The 27,384-nt window shown below is 37.6% G+C and overlaps 1 protein-coding gene across 2 annotated transcripts in view; it reads right to left on the reverse strand.

Annotated features, from left to right (window-relative positions):
• Nucleotides 1-810: 810 nt before the first annotated feature.
• The window catches only part of LOC108756087 (integrin alpha-PS2), a 75,469-nt gene continuing 48,895 nt past the window's right edge, over nucleotides 811-27,384 (reverse strand). The window contains exons 5-14 of one of the 2 annotated variants that reach the window (XM_018499647.1): nucleotides 21,272-21,333; nucleotides 9,423-9,471; nucleotides 9,021-9,098; nucleotides 7,638-7,813; nucleotides 6,952-7,190; nucleotides 6,408-6,719; nucleotides 6,000-6,303; nucleotides 5,024-5,923; nucleotides 2,806-4,932; nucleotides 811-2,045 (exon numbers count right to left, since the gene is read on the reverse strand). In XM_018499647.1, coding sequence (XP_018355149.1) covers nucleotides 1,953-2,045; nucleotides 2,806-4,932; nucleotides 5,024-5,923; nucleotides 6,000-6,303; nucleotides 6,408-6,719; nucleotides 6,952-7,190; nucleotides 7,638-7,813; nucleotides 9,021-9,098; nucleotides 9,423-9,471; nucleotides 21,272-21,333 — 4,340 coding nt within the window. In that variant the 3' untranslated portion in view covers nucleotides 811-1,952. The remainder of the gene's footprint in view (nucleotides 2,046-2,805; nucleotides 4,933-5,023; nucleotides 5,924-5,999; nucleotides 6,304-6,407; nucleotides 6,720-6,951; nucleotides 7,191-7,637; nucleotides 7,814-9,020; nucleotides 9,099-9,422; nucleotides 9,472-21,271; nucleotides 21,334-27,384) is intronic. The other variant, XM_018499648.1, reaches the window with a different exon arrangement.

Genomic DNA, 27,384 nt, shown 5'->3' on the forward strand with positions numbered 1-27,384 from the left:
ACGCTGTTACGTCATTGTAATTTTACAATAAATGATTGTACAAATTCATCCAATGTAATTTTTCTTTTTGAACACGGAAGACGAAACTTATTTGTGAAAAGTATTATGTGAAAAGTAGAAATACAGAGATCTTTGTAATATGCAAAAAATACAGTATGGTCTCGGTGCTGTCTATTACATGTGACGATGAGAATAACGAGGAAAATATTATAGCTTTGATACAAATTACACCAAATTATTACGAACGATCGACAAGCAACGTGCATGCGTTTCGTCTTCCAATTAGTTCAAAGTATCTTTTATCAAAAACGTAGTGACTTTTTAAGTATGTATCTACAAATATATGATACAGTTAACTAATTTCGAGTGGCATGATAAAAATATTTTCGGTGATTTGCTATTACCGAGAGGTAGTGATCGAATAAAAATCTGATTTCTCTCTCTCTCTCTCTCTCTCTCTCTCTCTCTCTCTATATATATATATATATATATATATATATATATATATATATATTTGGTGCAATTTTCATATTAATGCTACAATATTTTTCTTTTCCTCGTTATTCTTATCATATATAATAGACAACAGCACTGAGACTGACCATTATACTATGATCGTGATAAAGAGAATCACACGTGTCTATTCTTCGTGCCAAAGAATTTGTTCAGAGTCTCTTTGTTACGATCACCACAGACTTATTGGGGGAGAAATTAGCAATATGCGCAAAATAGTTAATTTCATTATATGTATATATATATATATATTTTTTTTTTTTTTTAATATTATATCTTAACGTTATATGTACAAATCAGTTCTAGCTTTCTATTATACTAGAAAGATATGAATCCTTCCTAATTAAAATATTATTGCGTTAAACCACTTTTCGTGGACAGTTTTAGTAACGTAAATTAATAATTTACAGATTGTACACACACATTCACCTTGTACGCGTGACAATGCATCACGCTATTGTTACAGCGCTCAAGCATACGTTACAGTATTATGTATATAATATAAAAATTTAATAAATAATTATAAAGCCCCACGCGACTTAAAATTCGCTCTTCAGGGAGATTAGATCCCTTTCACATGGGTCTAAATTTGATATATTGCTAATAAAACATTATCTAAAAGTACGAAATTGCAAAAAACATGTAAAAGACTGAAGAATTTTCTACGATGTGTTCAATAAAATGTAAGACACAATATCCGGCTATACAATTACTTGTGTGAAAGGGGCCTTAAAGGAGAGATTATGGATGATGTTTTCGATACTGAATACATTCCGCTAAATCCTAATCACCGGCGAGATATGAAATCATTTTAAAGTTCGTGCCAACTAAACGCGGATAAAAAAATAATTACTTGTACTCTATCGTATTATATCTAAAAAGACAGCGGAAGCGACGAGGCACGTATCAAGGCGTTTTACCGTGAATAACGGTATACAAAAAATAACATTATACATATATTACTTATATACATAAAGATACGATTCGTCGAAGAATGTTGAAATATTCGTTCGTATCTGCCGACTGTACGCTCGGCTTAAGTAATTACAAGTAATAATAATAAAAAAAAAGAAGAACGTCTCCTGACTAGAAACTTGCGTGGTCGAGCTGCAGGAGCTGGAAGGAGTATTCGACGGCAGTATACGAGTGACGAATCAATCGTCACTCATCCAAAACCAACGTTTCTGCGTACTTTGATAAATCTCGTCTTGCCTAGACGCGGATTAAGGCACTGTTGAACGCTAACGAGATATTCGGTAAAAGTCGAAACTATGTTCGCAGACAACACCAAGCAAATCCATGCAACACGTGTTCCCTCGATTATTCGAACTAAGGCGTTTTTCATGGTTCCACTACGTAGTCAAAATTTTAACTCGTTTACGATTCAATTTATAGTATAGGCAGAAAATCGAAACTTTTAATAGAGTAGTAGTCTTCCTTTAGTGATCCTCGCCTTGTTGGAAGTGGCCATTTCGATTTAACGGTTGTCTCTCTGGAGCGTCGGAAGGTCTGTTCCTCTTGAAGAAACCGCACTGTAAGTGATAAATAAGGTGAATTTGGTTATCATTAACCCATCTCGATCTCAATCAATATCAAAGACACGAATCAATCTATATAATGAATCAAACAAAGGACTCTGCACTAATCACATGTGTGAAAAAGTGATTTCAGTTGAATTGAAACTGTGACATTTTGCAGATTATTCTGATCAAAAATTTTTTTAGGCAAAACCATAAAAAATAGGTATTTAAAAGTTGCTATTTTTTTATCTAAATGAGCTAAAAAATATCTTTATCTAATAAATTATTCATTTTTTGGCAATTGTATTTTAATATTTTTTTTGCATAATAATGAAACGAATCGACTGATGTAAAGAAAACACACATAGTTGTTTAAAAAATATACAATTTGCAATATGCATACTTGCAAACTTTGTGTTTTCTTTCTTTTTGTGTTAATTCGTTTCATTATCCTGTGCATAAAAGTACAAAGTACAATTACCAAAAAACAGTTCAGTATTTAGATAAAAATATTTTTCAGTTTGATTTCAAAATAGTCATTTTAAAATGACGTTTAGAGCAAAATCTCAAGTCCATTTTTTATGGTTTTGCTTAAGGAAACTTTTGATCGGCGTTTCACAATCTACAAAATATCACAGTTTCAACTAAATCTACTGAAACCGCTTTTTCATATTATTATTTAATCATTCGCAGTTCTTTTTCGTTGCAAAACATTTGGGAAAACGTTATATAATTTGTAACTTTTCTACATTACATTCGTCTTTAGACTCACCTTATAAAGCAAATAAATGAGTAGCAAGAGGATAATCATTCCCGCGCAGGCCGACAGAACTACCACCCATATTGGAATCATATCCGGAGCAGAAGGCGCCGCGCTAGGTTCGATATTCGTCATAAATTCGTCGCTCCTAATGACCTGTTCAGCAGGCGTACCGATGAATGGTTGCTTCGTGACACGTGCCACCAACTTTGTTGACACTTTCACTTTCTCTTCAAGAGCTACTTCCTTCAAAGTCCTAGCATCCACGCGATACCTCGCACTGATCCATACTTCTTGATCTTTCTTCAATGGACCTAGCACGCATCGCAACATAACGCACTTTGCTGAATCGCACGGCCGTACTGGTGTCTGTAACTCGGGATCGTTTTCCTGGTAATAATCGTCATCTTGGAACGTAGTTGCATCTGACGGATCGTCCGTCTCGTCGAGGTCTCGTCGATTTCTGTGAAGCCACTCGAATTTCTTGAACTCCTCGATATCGATCATGTCGCTCTCGCGTCTATATCGCGAGCTTGGAAAATCAGGTCTGTCAGTGGGAAACTCATCGTTAAACCGGTCACGGTTTCTTCCGTAGACTCGGGTATTGCTCGTTCTCTCTTCCGTCCGTTTCTCTTCATGCGTACGAGTATTATATCTGCTTTCGTAACCCCCGTCCGAAGTTGCACTGGATGATTCCTCATGCCAAGATTGACTGTAAGTTCCCTGACTTTGATTATCAGCATTGCCACCTAAATGATCATCGTGCGAACCACGTAAAGTGTACGTTCTTTCCTCTGTGTGCATGAAAGAACCCTGAAGAGGAAATCTTCGGCCATCTTTCAATACGATGTAACCTTTACTATCCGGAGCAATAAATAGCTGACCTTCTATTCTGAGGAATCGACTGTCGCGAGGTTCCGTGGATTCCGAGATGTAGCTTTGACTACCATAACGATCTTGAAGAGGAAACATAGAACCGTCCTGGAACTCTATATACTCCTTCCTGTCAGCAGATGTTCTGAATCTTGCCTTGAACTGTACATATTGTTGTCCCTGTCTATTATATACTTGGTAACCAGCTGCATCCTTCGACAATGTGCCAAATATTCGGTTCAATTCTTGCGTGGAGCTGACATTGTGCAAATCAAATTCTCGACTTCCGATTGTCTCTTCGCGGTCGCCAGTGATAAAATCATCTTCCGTAGATGGATGGTGACCACCCGTGGTCGCTCCGTAGCGTCTTTCCGCGTCATAGCTATGTTCTCTCTCTTCCTGCAGGCGTCTTTCCTCTTGTTGTCTTCGCCGTTCTTCTTCTTCTCTTCGCCATTCCTCTTTTCGTTCCTCTTCCTGCCGACGTCGCTCTAACTCTTCTCGATGACGTTGTAGGGCAAAGTTACGTTCTTGCTCCTCTTGCACCTTCCTCTGTCGAGTCTCCTCCTCCTGTCGCAGACGAGTTTCTTCCTGAAGTTTCCTCTGTCGGGTCTCCTCCTCCTGACGCAGACGAGTGTCCTCCTGCTGTTTCAATAGTTCCTGGTATCTCTTCTCGCTTTCTGTCATAATTGAATCGTATCTTCCTGGAGGTGAGATCGTATGTCCTGGCGCTTCACCGCTCTCTTTCCAACGACTTTCTACCCTAACAGATTGGTTCGTACGTGTTCCATAGGATTGTTCGAGATCGGGCAATCTCGAACCAAAAGATTCTTCTTCAGATTCACGGAACCCTCCGCCTAAAGTTGTGGAACCGTAATTACCGCTTGATTCCGTGTGAAAAACAACACCGCCGCGATTATTAGATAAGTTACTGCTATCGATTGAGCTAGTTCCAGAAGAATTGTGCGTATACGTTGTGGTGAGTACTTCGGGTTTTTCTCCCGTTGGATTTAGCTGAATTCTCCTAGACTCGGTAATACTAGAAGAAGAGGAAGAAGCCGACGATGAGGAGGAGGAGGAGGAGTGTCGTGATTTCTGAATATTCGAACTATCGCCGCTACTAATCTCAGCTTCTTCCTTCTGATTCACTTTGTTACGATCTATCTCAAAGCCTCTTTGAACATTGATTGTTCTGCCTGACTGCGACTCATCTAAGATTACGCCGGAGTAATCGGGATAATTCAAGTGCACTCTTTTGCGCTGATCCAACTATAATGTATTATTATGATTTACATTGTTGTATATACACATATATATATATTATGAAATATAAAAAAATAATTTTTAATTTTATACGTACCTTCAAACTGAGATAATTTGCATTGGCAGATTCGCAAGCGATCGGACCCGAAGTCTCCGGTTGCTCCAATAAATACATCAGTGTCTTTCCAGATAAAGTCTGCGCAGGCCATACAAGGAACGCTTCTGCTTCGACAATATCCGATGGGCCTTGATTGCGAATGGTATAATTGTGCGTCACCGCTGGCCCCAATTCGAGCTCCGTTGTAATATTTGCGGCAGTGTAATTGTCAGGGTTATAATACAGATCCTTGGGCTTACTCTCACCGTCGACGCGTAAATCTGTCTCTATCCAGATTGGCAGTGACAAGTACTCTTTGTTATCATAGATAGTATTGAGATCTTCAGGGTTCGTAGAATTAACATGCATATTAAACTCGTAGATAGGCTTCATGCCGTGAGACGTCACAGGCTGAAGTAACACCTTAAATTTCACCAGCTTTCTCTGTGGCAGTGGATTTCCGATATCACAACGTAAAGTATTATTGTTCGATTGTTTGGGCGCAGAACAGTGAACAGGAATTTCTAGGGTTTCTATACGTTCAATTTTGATGTAATCGATACCGGCCGGTAACTGCAGATTGTACGTTGCCTCGAATGCATCTTCGCCTGCGTTTTCAACTAAGACTTCGAGTTCAAGCCTTTTACCAGATCCTAACAAGTATCTGCCAACGTTGGGTCTCACTTTGAGTTGTAAATCGGGTATACAAATGTTATCGGATCCGCAGTTCTTTCTGATAGAGAGAGTATCCTTCCTGGAGGTTGTCGCGCCGAGAACTGGTCTCAATGGCATTCTAGGATCACGACGGCGATTGTCAGGAATCCGTTCTTCCTCCAGACTCATACGCATCTCGGCATCCAACGACGTTAGTTTATCACGAATATTAGGAATTACGTAGACCTTTAAAAAGTGCCAAAGTTGTAAATTAAAAAAAACAGGAAATATAGAATATTGCAGAAGTCAACTGTCTACCTACCTGGACTGTGCGACAGAACTGGCGATCGCGTTCTACCGAGATTGTGTGATTCATCACGTTCTTGTTCTCCAACTCTAAGAAGAACAGTCTCGGATTCTTTGTCTTCTTTACGTCGAGTACATACTGTATGTTGAAATTGTGCCTCATGAGAACACCCTCTCCCGTATACTTGAAGCAAGCTCTAAGTGGAAAACACGTGACTCTGTTGTTGTCCGAAAGTGTGCAGTTCCTATCGTCTAAGGAAATCAACTTGGATTCGGAGTCGAAGGACACGTAGGAGTCCATCTTGATTACCGGTCGTGATCTGGAGAATTCACAAAGTTTAACTTCAAACTAAATACAATTTAAAAACATTCTCTACATCCAGAATGAAGACATCGAGAACGAATAAGAATCATTGATAACAACCTGAAAAACATTGCTGCTCCCGACTCGTATGCACCGACTACTAAGTCCGGATAAACATTGCCATCGAGGTCAAGGCCACCGGCTACAGAGAATCCGAAGGTCTGCACCGGATTGTCCAGGTCCTCTGCGTGGATTACTTGGGAATACTTTTCCAGTACCCCGATCCGTGAACCGTGATAAATGTAGACGGCACCACGACCGTTTGGACCAGCATAGGGCGCGCCGACGACGAAGTCACCGTAACCGTCACGGTCGATGTCCCCCAGAGAGGCCAGCGACAAACCGAAACGTCCGCGGTTGCTTTCGCCGTCCCTGGATAACGATAAGCTTTATCGCCACGGTTCAACGAACTTGCGTGACACAGGGCTCATTTAACCCTTCGGGTCGGAGTTAATGAACTTGGGACCAGCAGAGATATCCGTTTTACGGACGCGAATTTTCTCTAAATATATATATTTTTGTAAATATAGTATGTATAATATATAATATATTACTTCCCCTCTATATTCTCTCTTATTCTTTAAAACTCGTAAAGCTTCATTACCTTGTGTCGAATTTGCGGAACTTTTCCACACCATCGCCCTGATAGATGACGTAAATTCTTCCAGTTTCGATGGTCATTTCCGGATTATCTGGGACTGTATACATGGGTGCACCGACTATCAGGTCATCCAACCCATCCCCATCTATATCGCCGGCAGCTACTGCGTAACCGAAATAAGCGCCCATTTGTTCGCCAGTAAGATTTCGAGGATTTGTCATATTCGATGTAAAAAGTAAGACCTACGATAATATTTTCACGTCAGCCTACATTTGCAATAATGAGACATATATTGCTCTCGTGCAAATTTCATCGCGGTTTTGAAAATTTGAATCTTATTACCCTATTTAAATTTCATGCGATATGTTCTTATTACAGCTCAATATTTCAATACGTAGGAAATATATAACGTACCACTTTGCATTTCTTAATGTCAGAGAGATTCGTTAAATGCTACTATGCGCAAGTATTTGCATTTGACTGCAAGTATTTGCATTTGAATTTATCTTACATGCAATATTCCTCGCGTTTATCAAATATCCTTGCATTTAGTATGAATTTTTTTAACATTTTAATATTGCGATTTTTTTCTTCCCTTCTTTCTCCTTTCCTCATATTCATCGTCATACTTTTTTGTACGTCACGTTGTCATCAGATTTCAACCCGTAATACAATATTCTTCTACGCACCTTGCCCAGAAGATCGGAACCGCGCGGGACGCCAACCGCGGTACCACTATCTCCGTTTCCAACAAAATCTCCTGTCGCGACGGAGTAACCCATGTAACTATCGTCCTCCTTCGCAGGGCCCTCTTTGGTGAACATGATTCTCGATCGGCTATTCAAGGGTTGTGAAAACGCTTGTCCTACAAAACGATTCCATGACGTTAATAAGAGAGATATTCTAGGGAGCGACGGGAAGTGCGAGTGTTTTTATGATCACAGCTTTAGTCAAAGGTCTCTGAAAGGCTGTCGGCCTTTGCTGCAGTCAGGAAATAGCTCGCACAAAAAGCTTCACAAAATCTTTTATTGCATCGAAATGTAAATTGATCGATTTGAATTCGATTTTTATCGGATAAAGAACAATTTGACATTTAATAATTAGTTACAGCAAGCTAAAATTTTTCTTTAAAATATTAATTAATTTTCAGGAGAATTAAATATACATGTATCAAGAGCACACACACATATATATATGTGTATATATATATTTTTATAAGATTTTGTGAAAATAACATACTATATAAACATAGGACATAACAAGCTCTTCTATTATTAATTTAGCATTTGTTCTCGCTATTAATATCAAGCGATCGTCACTATTTAGCAACGTTGGCGCAAACTCTCGAGCCGATTAAGGGTATTATAGCTTTCTAGTTGGATCCGTATTACCACGGCTCTTGCTGCATCTGTAGCTTGCTGAAGCTGTAAGAAGCGGGCCCGCACCTGTTAGAAATGATCACCCACCACTTATTTGGCAGTAATTAAAAAGGAACAATAGTGTACATCCTCACAATTACTGCTAATTTTTAATTCATATAATTTATATAAGAGTTTTTCTTTTATTTACTTTATATAATAACATAAAGTAAGTAAATAACATAAAATATCAATCACACCGACTGTAAAATCACCCAAATTATATATAAAGGAAGAAATTAATAAAACTATTTATACATTTTCGAATTATAGTGAGCATAGTTATACTATATATTTATTGATTTCGATTATGTAATTAATAACAAGTGTCATACATTAAGCATAAGGATAAATGATTAGAGTTACTGCCAAGCAAGTACAAAAAGGGTGGAAAATACTCTCGTGTTACTTGATACCTGCCTCCGAGGACGATTTCCTGCGATTAATGCAAATTATTACTGCCGGCTTTCACTTCAGTTTTCGCACTCTCGGAAAAAGCCGACAAGCAACACGTTTGTTAATTTGGCAAGTAAGAAGTCGTCAATACGAGAGAATGGTAGCTTATTAGAAATGAGAGGGTGAGAGGGGGGGGGCGACAGGGTAAGGGTGGACAGTACTTTAATTACGGGGAACGCCTTCAAGTGTTCGCGATACCTGATGCTTCGGCTTCGGTGATTAACATCGTCGCCACGAACTTCAACCTCATGGCGGCGGCGATCGAGTATATTTGACCTGCAATTTGTTAAAGGAAATTCCCCTCTGAATTATTAGTGAGATCTAGAAGTCGCACGCTCTTTCTTTCTATCTCTCTTTCTCTCTCTAATCTCTCTCTTTCTCTCTAATCGCTAATCGACAACATCCGCTCCTCCGTTCTCGTTCAGTCGCATCACCCCGTGGATCAGATAAATTTGGTTGAAAAAAAGAAAAATAATAAATACAACATCTACGTTAGCTTGTGAAAGACAGATTTTCGGCCGGCTTACATACGTCCTAAGATATACACAGGTGTTATCTTATATATACTAGATTAGACGGAAATTTAGTGAAGGATCTCACCTTGCCAGTAATAACTGCCTGGTGCTCCTATGAAAAGTCTCTCGCCATTCTGAAATAGAAAAGTAACCGTTAGCAAATTTCTTCCACTCGTTGCGAAGCGTGAAGATGTTAAAATCTAATTTATCTCCAGCCACACTTTTGCTCGCATTCACACGATTGTTCTTATACACCATTTTCCTTTGTGGAAGACGAAGTATCTCGTAAAACAAAAGAAGCGATAAATAATACGTGTGATCTTCAGTGCCTCGGATGCACAGCCGAGAAATGGACGCACTTGCGGAAAAAAAAAGTCTAATCTTTTTTTTTTCTTTTTCTTTAATTTATAAGATAATGCCGTAGATAAGGGAAGGGAGGGCTCGTGCGCGAGTCTGGGATGCGATAAATCAACCACTCGTATATATGCAAGCCGCACATTTGCTGCACGCGTTTGCACACAGCCGCGTCGTGCATGTTAAATCGTACTAGAAACTGCGGTGGCCTTTACGATAGAGACTTCTCGGTACGAAGTGCCATCGCCTCTTGATGCGCAACAAGAAAAAACGCTGCGAGACTAGAGAGATCGATCGGCATCTTGATCGGATGATAAAATATCGTGAGATACCGCGAATACGATACCTGTCGACTAACTTTCTCATAAATCTATAAGTGCATTATAAGCTCCGTTACGAAATATCTTCACCATTTCTAATGATACCTAACGTGCACGGCGATTAAAGATACAGATTTTTTCACGAATCAAATTAAATGCAGAAAGAATAGTTTTGTTGAAACTAAAAATTTAGCTAAGTACAAATCTGAAAATATGTTTGTTGACTATCAGTACAATATATAATTATGCAGAACACTCAAATCACTCAGTTGATAGAATGTTTTTACACTAAGAATAGATAATTATTTTGATGATCCAACGAAATCATTTTCAGATCTGTATCAATTAAACGTTTTTGCTACCTCAGGAAAAATCGTTTTTTCCACGTGCGAATCCAATGATGTAGCAATATTTTTTCCATCAAATTTCGCGAATTAGCTTTTGCTTTGATAAAATTTTAATTAAAAAAATTAATCGACAGGATTATGTAATCTTAAGTTATTATTTATTCGAAACACTTACACAGAAGTGAAAAATTTGCTATTTTTTGGAGGTAAGAAAGTGTAAAGATCGAGTCGAATTATGAAGATGGACCGACGTAGTAAATGTGATAAGTACGAGTACCATGCAAAGAACATCTGCGTGATATCGCGTACAGTATGCATTATTTATGACTGCAATATGTAATATGGAAGCAACCGTGCTTTTGTCGTGCAACATCTGTCTTGCGCGTTAAATGTACGCGGGCCGCCAGTAGTTGGCGGTACAAAGACCTCTCGCGGTACGCGGCACAGCGTGCTCTTTTGCGTTCATACAAGGATTATTTATCATCGCAACAGTATGCAACCGATACGCGACAATGGGAGCGCCAACGTCATGACTTAAACGTTCTCCAAAATGTATAACTCACACAAACGCCGGCGGTCCCCCGAGCGGAGGCGTGGAAAAATCGATGTACTGTTTCAACGTGTCCGCGAAAGGTAAGAACGTAACGAACGAGCCGCTTCACGGAACGGAAAATGAATGTGGCACAGCCCGTGTAATAAAGCAAGAATTTCATTTCGCATTGCCTGCGAGCCTTACACGTCGCATTAATTTTCATTTGTTTCCCGAAACGGGAATACGTATCCTCCTCAGGGAGGAGGAATTATGAAAGTAACACACACTCTGCGAGATAGAGAAACCATCTCGAGAGTTTCACACACACAGCACCTCTTGCGATATGAGACCTCTGTTGAATCGGTACGTGAGAACTCGAGTGGCTCTCGAAATTGTTGACGTATACTCGATGCTGTTGACCCTTTTGCGCTCGTCATTCCCATGCAACGCAACGTATCAAAAGTACTTGTACAGTTAGCACTTACGAAACGGATATTGTATTCGACAGTTTACTGAATCGAAGTGAAATCACGGAAGTCCGCCCACTCGTTGACTTCTAAAGGGAATTCTTTCGTTTACTCAGTGTGTCGAGAACAGAAAAGGTTGAGGTTTCAGAAAAATCTGTACGAGGCGATTAGACGATACCATACAATGTGAAGAGATAAACAGCTAATTAATTTGTCCTTTCCTTATCGCGTCAGATCTACAACAAATTGCGGCAAGTTCTGTGTGTATATATAACTGTAGAAAAAAGTTGGAGTCCGTTTTATAGTCGAGGTCGCGACCCTGTAAACCAGCGTATTCGACTGTGCATTGGCGATGAGTTTTACGTTTTACGTATCGTAACGGTGCACTCCCACGCATCCAACTAACGGCGGTGTCGAAGTAATGAAGATTACGGCTCGCATACATATTAATCGACGGTCTACATGAATGATCGCGAAAGAAACTGAATGCGCAAAAAACGATAAGATCATGCAATATGGATGACAACGGATTGAAAATGGAACAGAAAAACGTTGGCTACTTTTGTACGATTATACTTTAAGATCACACATCACGTAGCCCGCGTTATCAAACTGAATGCTAATGTCTATTGAATATAGCGATATTAAAATTATAATTACGTGAGAATCGATAATCTTAGATATAATTGTGAAATGTAATTGAGAAATTTTCAATTAAATTCAAACATCAAGTAGAGTTCATTTTAATCGAATTTTCAGTTTGAATATATTAAGACATTCAATTAAAATAATCGAAAAATTGTGCCTAAAGTAAGCAATTAATTTTCAAAAGGCAGAATTAATCAAATCTATATCAATTAGAGAAGGCAAATTAATTTACTGAAGACAAATTAAATTACTGAAGAAGATCTGGAATACTCCGTAAATAAATGTCTAAAGTTTTAATTACTCGTTAGAATTCCGGTATGTTAATTTGTGTTTATTTTTTTCGTAAAAAGTCTTTTTATTTTATTTTTTTTTTCAACTAGAACTTTTTCCAAGAGACATGAAACACATTTGACTGTTCAATCGTATGTGAATAATGTCGAGTTTTACATCAAGACTCATCCGAGCTGTTATTATAATGAATATGCGGTCATTTTCGATAATTAATTTTGTACAGCGATTTTTGTGCTAAGTTAATGTCTGAACAGGGCTCAATCTGATAGCCGAAACTTGTAACCGATTTATATTTGAATTTAAACTGAGTTTTTTATTATATATTTTTTTTCAATTTTGCTTTTCTTTATTTGTAATTTATTCCTTTAATTGTGTGAACTTAAGAAATGTGTTCGATTCTTACTTTGCCCTTTATTTATCGTTATTTATAAATATCTGGTTTTACAAGAAGAACTACTGAACAACAGAAACAGATGGATTCCCTAAAAATTCATTTATCAAGACTTCATACGAATAGCGCCCAGATCAAAGCGTTAACCATGCGACAATGTCGTTATACACCCTCTTAGGGTGCACCCACGCGCGGTCTCGCTCGCCCACGTGAAAGATCCGCTGCTGCAAGGAAGTAAGATACAATTTCTACAAATCGCACACAGGAAGAGAGAGAGAGAGAGAGAGAGAGAGAGAGAGAGAGAGAGAGAGAGACACGCGTTAATGCGAGCAGGGAAAGAAGAGCAAACGCGGACGAAATCGTGTAACACGAGATTCCATTTTTACACGGTGACGCACTTTCCCTTGCGACACGCGATATCTCGCAATCGCGATGAACGTTGCCGGGGGAATTATCGGATTATGGTCGAAGTTGCTTTGTGTGTACAGACAATAAAATCGTACTACTATTTTCTGTAACTCTAGACACACGAGAGAATTAATGGAGATTGTAGAGAAATGAATGATAATGCTGGCAACAGATGTATTAGTAACAATAATGAGATAAATTGTAATCATTCTATAATCATACCTTTAGGATATAATTTAACGTTTTTCAACATTAAACTGCAGTAAAAAAAAAATAAATAGATATTTTGTAATTTGAAACAACAGTAAGTAGTTCGGTAAGTAGTAAAATAATAATTTAAAAAAAAGAAAAGAAAATTTTAAACACGCGTGAACGCATAAATGCGATCGGTGATTGATTTACGTCGACTTGTTACGGTCAGCTAATTAAAAAAGCTTTTCACAATCTTCAATAAAGCGATGGAAGGATCTGTCTCTCTTAAAAAGAGGACTCGAGGAGTCCGCGCAGTAGAAAGCGGAAGGACTATCGCTCGGTGGTGAAGGTGTGCGCTTCACGAGAAAAAGAGCACGTCTAGTTTCGTTTTACTCTGCTTATCATGAGAAACGGCAACCGTTTATGAGACAATGCAGCCGCGAAGGTAAAGAAACGATCTCACTGGGCGCGTAGGTGGCCTCCTTGCGACGTCGCACGACGGTGAACACGGAGGACGGTGACAGAACGAAATGTCCGAGCCTTAAATGGCCACCTGAAACTCTCCTGCTGTTTGCCTCTTTGCGATCGCTCGCCCTTTCCCTCAGATTTCTTCCTTCGCAACCGACGCGACGGCGACGTGTATACGCACGCTTTAAACGTGCGGGCATAAGGTCGTCGTAAGGACAGCAAGATCCTCTCCCTTCGGTGGCGTCAATTTTTCGCCTCGTCGGAACGTTCTCAAGTGACGCGATAACGAACGATTATCCGTCTTCAGCTTTACGCGACGAAGATACTGAAGTGAAAATAGACACGAAGAGGTGATTAACACATCGACGGACAGCCATGGGTGTCGTTGCTTGGTAAAAAATTTATTTTGCATCGTCACTCTTAAATCACGAGACGCATTATCTCTCCTCCCCAACGTTGGAAATATAGAAAAAGAAGAGATAATTTGGACATTGTTCAACTTTCGCGTATCGTGGCTCGTCGACGATGAATTACACACTGCTACATGTATAAAATAAAAAATTCTTACATACTTGCAGCGGAAACTTTAACAACAGAGTTTTACTAGCGTAGTAATTGGATTGTATTTTATTGTACTTTTTATAAAAAAATACGATAAAATATATGGACAATAAGAGCATACACACAACGCGGAAATTGGTGCGCAAATTTCTATATAATTAACAAATAATGTCTACGTAGGATGTAAATGTACAATAATTATCTGTACCATCTTATTTGAACGTTTCGATTTTTCTTCAAACCATCACCAGCAAATCGCTTATTGTCCATATATTATATTGTATTTTTTAAATTTCGAGAGCCCGATTAATATTTATAGTTTAGTATTTTTACTTTTTATACATAAAAATTTATTTGCCAGAATTCACAATAAAAAAATTGATTGTGTCTTTAAAGTCCAACATTGCTGGCAGAGGGATAGGAACTCTTCGAACGTTAAATCTAAAGTTTATCTTCTAAATTTTCTATATGCTAAATAATAAAACCTTGTTCTTAAAGTCCTCATAAATATGTAAGAATTTTTCAAATTTTTATAGTCCGAAATAATATAAAAAATCAACATTAAAATTCAAAGACTCACGTTGAGGATGAAAATTTCACATTGCCGTCAATGGAGGACTACAATCTTTGTATATATGTACACTTGCGCATATATATGATTAAACTTCCGGATGCACAGGAGAATAAATATTGCGGTTACAGCCGCAAAAAATTCACTTAGCATATAACGATCAGAGAACGCCTGATATAAATGCAGCAACTCGGCAATGTAAATTTCCCGTTCCGGTAGAATTACAGTGTTCGTAGGGTCGTTTATAACACAACCGCCGGTGCAATCGCGAACCGCGTTGGTCCTAATGGATCTCGCGATTGCTTATCAGAATCAAGCGAAAACGCATCCGCCGCATTCCTCCTAGTCGGACCAAACCAGTCCACAAATCCCTCGCCTCTTACATACTCGAGTGTATGAAGCGTAAGAGAACGTTTCTCCTCGCTGAACAAATTAACGTACGAGCAGTCACGCGCGTTACCTGAGATAAGATATTAAATAAGGAACTGCGTTAAGGTGTTGAGAATCAGGATGTACCATACATGCAACTTGATTAGTAAAATTAACATATTCCATATCGCAATATAATACTTATATCGCGATATTAAGAAAATATTCGATTACTTAACACTTCTATATATTTTGCAAGATTTCAATTCATTGACAGGCTTGAAAAGTTGTCACGTTGACAAAAAATGCAGCTTAAGAAAACCAATTCTCTAATAAAAAGATAAAACATTATGAATACTATCTTCTAATTTTGTAAAAAAAATTTATAAAATCACGTTGCTAAACTAATTTATACTTATACATATAATATTTTAGTTAATGCTAAAACTTTTAAACAAAATAAAATAAGATATACTTTTATCCTGATGTCTTACTCGTGTCAGCTATTAAAATTTGAAACAATTCTGTTACTCAACTGAATGCAACGAGGATCATTTTGGAATCCAAGTGCACGAGTGCAGTGATGAGTTCGCCATATTTTCGGCAATATTTCGTTTGTTATCTCACCAATATTATTATAAAATATTTGCGAGTGTTGCAGTACGTTGGACCGACGATTCGTATAATCCGTTAAGGGAACAATAGGGGCCCTTCTCATCGGGCCAAACAATGTCAAACGTGCGATCGAATCACGTGTACACCATCGCGATCCGATAGGGTACTCCGGCGCGGATACAGTCGGGTGCAATAGCCGTAACTTTTGTGTTCCGGCGCCATCCGTCTTTCGGGCCCTCCCTCGCCAAGCCGAGCCGAACCAAGCCGACCCAAGCACAGAGAACGCAAAGCGAGCCGTTCTGCTCGTCGAACCCGAAGAATGCGTTTTTTGACGTGTCGAGAGGTGAATCGGAGGTCGACCCGGCTGGTCTCGGGTCTCGGTCTGTCTTTCGGACCGCGCGACTCATACAAGTGGGAAGACAATGATCGATGCGTTTCTCGTATGGGAAGTAATTAAGATGGTCAGAAAATGATGGATTAAAAAACAAATGTGTCCATGCGTCGGATAATTTTTATCTCTTACGTGAATATCTTTCTGGTAGACTTTAAGAGCCGAAGTTTAAATATATCTTTACACGACACACACACACACACACACACACACACACACACACATACAGGGTGTTTGATTTATTTCAAGTAAAAAAGTCCATATAAACATGTGTCCTAAACGATTTAGTTTCCAAAATAAAAAAATTTAGACGTGTAGTAATAATCAGTTTATTTGAAAGAAATACAGCTTGAACTAGTCAAAAACTAATCAAAAACTAATAAAAAAATAGGCTTCATACAGTTCTTCCGATGAAATAAAACAATTAGATGAATTGTTGAAAACGTCCATCTTGCGCCATAATACATCCGTCGAGCTTTCTTTTCAAAAATTGATGTACACGTACAAAGATACCAAGTGTGTTACGTATTGAAGCAACTATTCGATTCCTCAATTCTCATTCTCAATTGGGGGTGGTATAAACCAACGATTTCAGATGCCCCCAAAGGAAATAATTCAAAGGATTCAAATCTGATGATCTAGGAGGCTTTGACTTTGACTTTGTCACTTTGTTTAATCGTTGTTTAATCGTCAAACATTTGCGAACATTCACTTGTATTTCGGAAACTAAGCCGACACATGTTTAGGACACATTTTTATATGGACTTTTTTACTTGAAATAAACCAAAGAATCGCTCTGTCGAGTATGGCAACATACTTAACTAACACCCTGTATTTACAAGATACATAGAAATATTTTTGATTATTATCTTCTCACTAATCTCTCCAGCAGAATAAATAAATCTTAGAGTGCCTTCGCTCAGAACTGAATTTTATGTCGAAATGATGAAAAATATTGCACCAACATTTTTCATCTTCCCATGATTTCTCCGATCGCCGCACGTTAAAGAGATTAGCCGGACAGTAGTAAGCAAATACGTGCATTTGTCGTCGTAATCGGCGTGACATGCAGAGACACGGTAAATGCGCGCGTGGAAGGAACGGAAGGGTCTACACGGTATATACCCCCCATGGAGCGGTGGTCGCGGTCCCCGATGCTTATACACGCGAAAAATTTGCAACCGAGACAATGGGCTGGGCGTCCCGTCTACGCGAAACACGACTGGCACGAGTTGTGTTCTGGCGCCAATCGAAAGGGGGTTGAGAGTAAACGGGGAACGGAAGAGATGGGGAAAGAAACACGCGGGCGCCCCATTCAAAATTGAAATATAACCGCGCAGCCAAATATGTATAAGGGCCACGGTGAAATTTATATTCTAGTGAGTATATACGCGTGCACACACGCGGCCATAAGTATGCTGCGCTTAAGTGCACGCCAAATGCAGTCGGGAGATTGCAGCGACGACGACGCCGGGCAAGAAACGAGGCCCCGGAGCCCTGGATGAAGCAAGAAACTGTTGCGAGCGGGACTAACGTGGGATAATGCACGCGCGGATAGACGAGTGATGGACTCAGAAAAATCATAAGCTGCATTTTTTTACAGTCCACAATCGCAAGCATAACGGGTATCTCAATTTACCGGGAGTAATTTGAGATTGAAATAAAATCGTATGTGATTGTCTGAGATATTTGATTTCTGCTTAGATAGTAAGTGCAGTTCTTACTTAATAAAGTCCAATAGGTTTCTTTTGTTTACGTGTCTTTGTTAGCGTATATGTTTAATGTTTTTAAAAAATGAACGAATGGGGATAGTAGACTAACCACAGCATGGAACTGTATGACTCATTTAGTGATGACCCTTATAGTACTTACTCAAAATTTTATTCCTTTAAAGAGATTTTCCTCAGTAGTAAATGTTATAAATTTAGTTCCCCTATGTCCAATCTCGAAAATTAGGCTCATTTAACGTGTTTTTGCACAAAATGAATCAATTTTGCAAAAAGAAGCATTGTTTTGTCCTGCGAAACGATGTTTGTGTTTAAAGTATATTTTTAAAAAAGTTTTATTAATATGTAGCCAAAGATGTAGCTTAAAATACATTAATCTTTATTTTAATAATCTTAGTCGAATAATCCCGGTCCCGGGCTAGTTGAATTAGATGGAACGTATTAGAAAAATGCATTTTTCTTTTCATATTAGTTATCTCAGTTTCCCCTTTATTATTAAAATATTATTAGGTAATCGAATGTATGCAGTAACTCGTGTAGAATTAATTTTTTCGACAAGGCTCTTAATTTTGTCAGTAAAAATTCGAAACCGAAAAATGAGTCTGTTAGCCCTGGTCTCCCCTAAAATAAGAAATGTAAAGTTTGATAGCAATTGAAATAACCCCCCATTAAAGTACATAATATTATTCTTCTTCACTAATCATATTAATGTCTTTTCAATCAAAATGTCTACTACAATAAGTCAAAATGTGATAATTGATTATATTTATAAATATAATAATGAATTAAAAAAATGAAAATATATAGTAAAGTTTTATGTGCATATATGATATAAATATATATATATAATGTTAAATATATTTAATATTTTACCATTCAAAAAGTCGTCCGAATAATTATGATCTAATCAATTTCAACGAGTAAAGCTAAGATTGCAATCGAATTGCGGAGAAATCGTGCAACATCATCTGATCAATTGATCCACGTCGAATCTAATTCAGAACATTTTCTCCTTAAGAAGTTCGACAAGAGAATACGTTCATACTAAAGAAGCTTGAAAGCTTATATTTCAATTGTCGAATTGGTGGTCATGTAAGGAGTTGGACGGAAAGGCGGGTCGTATCGATTGATAGCGATCGACTATCGATCGATCTTCTCTAGATCGTCCATCAGATAAGCTGCGGTACCCAAGTAACCCAGGCACGACAGAGGTTGGTGCCAGTAACGGTGATTTAACGCAAAGATCGATGCTCGATTGCATTCTCGATGGCGTCGAGAGGGCCTCTAAATCACGCTCATCGAGATTTAGCATACGCAAGGACTCTTTGCTACCGTTCGAGTTGTCGTACAATGGCGTTTGTTTTCCGAAAAGAGAAATGAGCGCATAAGCACGAATAGCCCTCGCATACATTTAATAAAAAAAAATCACATTTATCCGGATTTATTAAAAGATTTCTAAAAATAAAAGATTTACGAAAGATTTCACAAAAGCAAATTCTGTTAATTTTTTTTTATAACTTTTTTTTTATAACAATTAAAAAAAATTGTTTTAATAGATTTTAGCATTTTATGTACATATATACATATATAAAAGATATAGAACATAAGAGTAAAGTTAACGTCTGCAATATCAGGAAGCTCCGTTTTAGAAAGTGCACGCAAAAAATTGTAGGAGAAAAAAAACGTCTGTCTGGAGAAATTATCATCAAGTATACCTAAAATTATCACATCTACGAGGTACGCACCATAGGCAAGTATATAGGATTGGAATTGAACGCGGGCGGGCATATTAACATAGAATGCTGAAACAGAGCTAGAAAGTCGAGTACGGGTCTGCGACATGCATTAAACATATGCCATATTATAGCCGCGCAATTCTGAATTATACATCCGTAGCGAAGATAGCCGACTTGAGTGTCCGCGGAATTGTTTCACTGCGCTTACTTCTTTGGCGATAACCGAAACCGTCTCGATACGCGATAACGATACACGGTGCACCGCACGAGAGAGTTCTGAGAGTTATGGGACATATTTCTTAGCACGAAAGAGATTAGATCGTAGTCACTAAGTTACAGACGATTCGAAAAACCGATTGCACGATACAAGTGTGTCGCGTCGCAATCGTTTTGTGTCGCAATCTTGCGAGTCTTACCTAAAACGATCATAACGTGTCTCGCAAAGTAATTTTGCTTTACGATATAAATGATCTTTCATCGACTTTCAAGCATTAAAGCTGAAACTGCAAGTTGACACCTATTTGAATTTCTTTACGAAAACTTTCCGTTCGTAAAAAAGCTTCGTAAAAAGAGAAAGAACATTAAGTGAAAAAACATGTCCTCTATAAGAGCTCTTTAATTTTTCTCAAATTTTTTAGATACGTCGCTGATAAAAGATATACAATTTATACGATATTCTGAATGTAAACTTGCGCACCATTTCTGTGTACATGTCTAAATATTCTTGTTACAAAGAGGAAGAACAAAAAAATACGTGGGCACAATTTATTTTTTGTATCAAAATTTTTAGATAAAGTAAAAACTGTCATTGTATTGAGGGAGAGAAGGAGAGACAGGTAAAAGTTGCAGTAGCTACCAATTTGTCGATGGTTACTGCCGATATTTATAGCAACACCGTTTAGATGAAGTAGGCATATCAACGCATGGGGATTGCGCAGGTGTAACAAACATCCTACATGCAGAGGCAGGCCTACCCGGAGATGTATCTCGAAATAAAAAGCGAGCAAAAGGTGCTCGAGACGCCTACGGTCCCTGGCCCATCGGACCCGGCGATCTACCGGAGAATCGAGCATTGGACAAGACAATCGTACACGAGAGAGAGAGAGAGAGAGAGAGAGAGAGAGAGAGAGAGAGAGAGAGAGAAAGCTCCCGTTGCATCATGTGCGGATGCACCACGATACGAATACGAATGGCCGGAACGACAACCGGAGGTGCGTAAGATAGGAATTCGCATTCCTGGCCATATTCGGCTCCCGCTCGCATCGTCTTCTAACTCTTTCGGGATGTCGCGACTACATGTCACAGTATATTATTTACATTCGCGCTTTTAGTTGTTAAACTACTAAGTCACGCGTGAATCTTTGCGCAGAATACTGAAACACGAACACATTTGAATACGTCGGCTGCTCAAGATAGATCGGCGAAGTCAAAGAAGTTTAAATTTAGGTCAATATTTTTCTCATTGCCGACGATTCTTGAGTAAAAAAAAAAAAAGAAACATACTCCACGTATCACAGACGATAAACGTTGAGCATTGTCCACTTACCTTGGATATCGCAGCTCCTAAACCAGCTTGACAAGAACCCTGCCTGTGATAGCCCCAATACCCTGAAACGGAAACAGACAATTATATCGTTCCATCCTTGATTGTTTCAAACAGAGACATCATATCTCGGCGGTACAATTTGAATAAATTGTTTCCTATTCCTATATAATCTGTACGAGATACATATATAAATCGTAGGTAATTTTTAAATAATTGATTAAAGGTGAAAAATTGAAACAGTAATATATAGCATTTTTTTTCCTATGGTAAAAATCAATTCTCCAATCAGCAATGTAGGACTTCCACGTGAGAACTCGTGAGGACAAGAGCTTTATAAATTACTTGTAATTTTACATGCCAAACGCGAATTTTTAAAATTTATCAGTTATATTATCAATGTTCTACGAACTAAAGACATTTGACATATAAAATTAAAAATAAGTTGCACAACTTTTGTAATTAATGATTGTATGGTCAAATACTCTAAAATATGTATATAAAATAATAACACATTACTATTTTACGGTCGAAATTTTTTAATAATCACTCAATAAAATTTAATGCAACGGAACTTTTATGAGTGGTAGTATACAACGTTTTTTGTGAGTGACATGAAACATGGTAAACGAATAATTGAAGAAATTAAAAATAATAAAAAGAAAGAACAAGACTTATATACGTGTTTTATAGATCTATACCTTAATATAAAAAAGATAATGAAAGCTAAAGTTTACTTTTATTTATATTGTTTTAATTAAAAGATAGATTCAAGCACCAAAAGATCCTGCAAACATATTAAACAGACGTGTGCGCGCACGTTCTTGGAATTCCATGTACAACTAGGAAGCGAAGTGGCTGCACGCACGAGCAAAAGTAGTGCGTACATACACGCGTCATTAATCCCAGATCGATCTTCCGCCGTGACGCCTTCATTCGATTCGTTTTCTCCGTTCGAGAACCGCCGTGACGAGTCGATAGTGCAAGCTGCACGTTTTACATCGGCAATCATGAACAGCGTGGTTTGGGAAATGGTCATCGAGTTCCTACGCTCGTTAACTAGATAACGCAACAGCACTTTTAAATAGGAACTTTTAGACGGACGGTAATAGCAGCAGGTCGGAGGGAATTTTCCATTTCACCGAAATTCTTTCGATTTGAGACGTAAAAGGGCTCCGCGTGTTTTGATTTTACTATTTATTTTATCGCGTGTTAAAACGAAATCGATTAATTGCCGCACGATAAGAACTTTGCTAAAAGGAATTCCATGCCAGACGAAGCAACGTGTTAATTATAAGCGCAGAGTGTAACCGAAGTTCGTAAAATTAAAAGGAAAATCAATTTATCCTAATTAAATATTATACTTTAAAAAGATTTTATTGTTTCTTAAAAACTGGATATAAATGACAGTAAATTATACCGAGTAATACAATTGAGTCATTTCAATGGAAATGCAATTATCAGAGCAAAGAGAAATGATATTCAAGCACCTTTGTAATTATTCTCTTAAAAGATAAAATCTTATCCTAACAATATCCATATGTTTGTAACTAATCGCTATCACTAACTAAAAATTTTATGTATTGTAATATCACTAATTGAAAATCATACCTATTGTAATATCAGTATATGTAATAAGTGACAAGAATCAAAAGATAATGGATCAATCCCGTCGCCGTAATTACGATATTCTTACGATTAATTATTGTCATTATTATTATGATCGATGAGGGTAAATCATCGCTAACTCGAAGATAAATCTAGGCAATTAACGCGAGGGCATAAATCTGTGGACATCTCGACCTAACGAGGAACAGTGTTATACGGAAGCTACGAATCATCTGGGACCACTGGAAAGGATTATTCAACTCCTGAGGAAACTGATTAATCTACATAAATGTGTATCTTAATTAGCTTTGTCCATTTTTACAGCCAGCTCGACACTACGCAAAGCGGATAGATGCAAAGAATTTGCGGATGCCGGCAGTTAACGAACGCGTCGGTCAGTTCCGTAATTAGTTGCCGATGCTAACTACAAGTAGAAAATTATCGGGCCAGAACTGACTGACAGTTAGGGTCAGTGCCATTCACAGACTCGGCTGCTGCGGCGAAGCGCAGCACGTCTGCAAGAAAATGCGTGCGTGCGTGCGTGTGTACGTGTGCGAATATCCGGTGGCTCGACCCGCAGAATCCGACCTTCTTCTACATATGTGCACGTATGTATGGTACGTTGTGAGTGCAGCAGCAGCAGCAGCAGCAGCAGCAGCAATCGAACTTTACAACTATCGATCGGTCACTTTAGACGAGCTGTCAGTCACGCAATTACATCAATCCGTCGTCTTCGTTGTCGACAACGAAAAAGTAGATATAAAGCGAGCGATCGGCGCCACTCCTCGAACATCGGTGACACGCATGTTGCTTCCAAAACAGTGGCGGAGCTCAACTTACAAACCGATGAGAGTTTTCAATCACCGACTGTCAAAGAGGGTATATTGGTCTCGCAAGAATACTTTCACTTAAAGAGATATCCGCAATCTGAACTAATTTCGATTAGGTGATTCTATTTTAGACAATCTATTTTCTGACAGAACTTACTGATACGAATAGAACTTGCATTTTTCGTTAAATCAGGATGCTCGTTACTTCTTATCGGTTTGCTTTCAATTCGTGATGGTGCTAACTGGATCGTTGAAAGTTATTATCGGCGAATCGCAATAATAGTGATCATCCGTGAAGTAACAACGAATGTGCGTCCGACCACGATATCGTCAGTGGTCGATCTATTTATAATCCGTCTCTCGTCCTCGAGCCTTGCAAGGGTGCTATTCTCGTCAGTAAGAGACCTCTCTGCTTTTAAACTCGAGTCGACATCGAGTATATAAAAAGAGAGAAAGAGAAAAAAACTTTTCCCATGTAACAAGAAAATATGTTTTTTTCTCGAAGAGCCTCAGAATGGCTGATGCGGCCGATTTGTACGTTCACGCGTTAGCGCTTTAAGCGCTTGTAATTATCGTTCAGAGACATAAGATAAGAACAGACGTATTGAAAAGCGCTGAAAGCGTCCAAACCGACCGCAGCCAATGTGTCACGAAATAATCCTAAATGTATGTATAAGACGAGTATCTTTTTTTATGTGCGTTTACTTTAGACGTAATAGCCAGACGCTAATTTAATAAACGGAACGGCGAAAGATTTTAAACTAAAGATGATTTTGGCCGTGAATGATTTCGACGATGAAGCGTCCAATAAAGAAATCGGAGCGTTACAGGAGACGAGTCCAAGTTGTATGACTGACCCTTAATCGAGTTACGAGGAATGAATGGAGCTACTGTAATTCTTGTTGAAACATACGTGCGTGTGTGCATGCGTCGTCGGTGCACGATTACGTATTTGCAATATGCATTATCGGGTCATTTCTTTTATTCAGAAATGGGGCGACATCGCGATCGTAATGAAAATATGTATTCTTATTCGTTTCTACTATTTTTTTCAATTAAAGCTTACGTCAATTAAAAAAGATTAGATTTTATCAATTAAGGTTAATTTCTTTCGATTAAGAAACTAGAATCGTTCACTTCTTTCGATTAACCTTATTTCGCTTAAATGCTCGATATAATTTCTTACATTTTATAATACAAATCTCGTACAATTAAATATTGCGTGACGTTGAAAATTTCTATAGATAATTCAAGGGAAAATCTTTCTCTTGAAAAATCGGATTGACTCATTCTTCCTTCTAATACGAGATGAAGTACATTCAATATATGATTACATGTCTGAAAAAAATATTCTAATGAAACTGCAATAATGAAAGAGAAGGAATATTCTGTCGTATGTAGAGATCGGTAGCTCGATCGTAATTCAAGTAGGATTAAGTGCTAATTGGCCTCGTTAGAACGGTGCCGAGTTAGCGCCTTGGTCCAAGAGGCGCCTTCCAATTATTATTTTCTTTTTTTCCAATGCTTCCCAACCACTCCAACCGAGCGAGTGGGCGCCTTTCATCGAGGAATGCACTTACTGTAATTCTCCATTGCTATCTTCCTTTTGTTAATTGCGCATGTGAAAAATGTTTTCCTCATCTCGACTTGCTCTTTTTATTTCGAGACTATTAAATGTAGCAATAAGACAAAATATATTTCTTATTAGATAATAAGATTATTATGAGAAATAGCCAATAAGAAAGTAATCGCAACTAACGTTACAAAATGAGTTGTAAAACGTGAATTCTATTTTATAGAACATTTCTTTTTAATTAATATTATTGTATATATTTTTATTAATATTATATAACAGAAAATGTGAATTTAAAATTACATTTCGTTCACCGGTTAAGAAAAAGTCGAGCTCCAAAACCAAATTAAACCGTCGTTTTATAAAATGTAAGCAGAACATGGATAACACGACACTCGATCTAGTTTCCGCATAATTGCATTTCGCGAAAATTATTCAAAAAATCTGCTTATAATTGATCGCGTAATCATTTTTCTTAACTTGTCGGAATTGCCAGTATCGTATAAGAGATAGGAAATAAAAAACGATTTAAGTATATTTGCGTTTTCGAAATTTTTTTGTCTTAAAAATTGTTTACATTTCAATGCGCAATAACTTTTATATTTTAAAAAGAATTATTTCATTATTAAAACAATCCTTTTATGTATACATTCTTCAACTATGTGACATAATCGTGCCATAAATTCTGTTATTAACTAAAAAAAATGTTTTCATAAAAGTTGAATGGTTTCACGAGTACTTTACAACTATCAAAATTTTTTTATATTAAATTAAAAAAATATTTTTTAATTATAATTATAAAGTACTCTTAAACCTATTCAACTTTTATTTAAAATATTTTTTTCTATCTCTCATAGTTTCAATGATATTTATTTTGAAAAAAAATCGTCTATTTTCAAGAAAGGTTTTCACTCTCTCAACGTGCGATTTAGCACGTATAAAAAAAACATATTTCTTATTTTTATCTAAATTTTAACATATCGTAAGCTTATCAAAATCGGAGAAGTTCAGTTGGTTGTGTTCCCTTGTAAGAAAAATTGATTCATTTCATAGCTAAAATAAAAAGCAGCATGAAATGTGTATTCATTTTATTGAATTAACCAATTATAATAGAAAAATAAACATAATCAAAACTATTAAGAATATCCATCTCTTGACTTCACAAATTTCTCAAATCAGTCTTCACAGTTCGATATTTAAATAAAATTAAAACAAGCTCTTTTGTTTACATTTTAAAGGAAAGAACTAGTTTTAAATATCAAGATTAAAAAAATTTATTTGATGAAGGCAGTGCTGATATTTATTGAGATTTTGTATATTGTAAGAATTTAAAGCCCCCACTGTTTTAAGATAAAGGCAAAAGGTGAACATTTTTAATAATAATTATTTTTATTTTTTAATTAGTCCATTTAATGAAACAAGTACACATTTCCATTGTTCTTATTATAAAATAAATATTTTTCTTAGAAATATAGAATGTATGGAACGATTATGTAATATTTAATATTTATTTTTAAAAAATGTTCTAGAAACTGTTTATTGTGGAAACTTTTTCATCACTTGTGAGTGATCTATTACAGCGATCTTACGAAGAAAATTACAGATAAAAATTACCGATAGCTCCACTGTCGTCTCTGCTTGTCCAGTGGACATATGGTCAGACAAACAGACAGCAGAACGATGCGATGAACGTTTGATTCCAGAAAAGGCGATTATGAGTGACTTGATGTGACTCTGACGAGCATTAAAGCAACGTCGACACGACGCTATAAACTCCGGGTGAGATCTAACGCCTCACTAAAAAGGTTCTACGATTCTCGAGAAAAGCGGCACCAAGCGGTTCGTTCACTCGTCTCGACTTCTACAAATTGTTTAATTGCGCGGTCATTGCGGAATTTCTGGACGATGAGCTCACATCATTGTAGCCGTCGTCATCGAGACTGCTGGTTCGCTTCCGTACTTTTGTGTTCCGCGAAGATTTTTGCTTCGGCAAATTCTAGTAGTATAGTTATTTGGAAAGCCGCTAGAATACGCAGCTAACCTTTACTAGAAGGTTCTTTTTTTGTATTTTTTACAAAGGCTTACAAATCTTTATATAATCTTAT

The sequence above is a fragment of the Trachymyrmex septentrionalis genome, unplaced genomic scaffold (genome assembly GCF_001594115.1).
Source record: "Trachymyrmex septentrionalis isolate Tsep2-gDNA-1 unplaced genomic scaffold, Tsep1.0 scaffold94, whole genome shotgun sequence".
Taxonomy (NCBI): Eukaryota; Metazoa; Arthropoda; class Insecta; order Hymenoptera; family Formicidae; genus Trachymyrmex; species Trachymyrmex septentrionalis.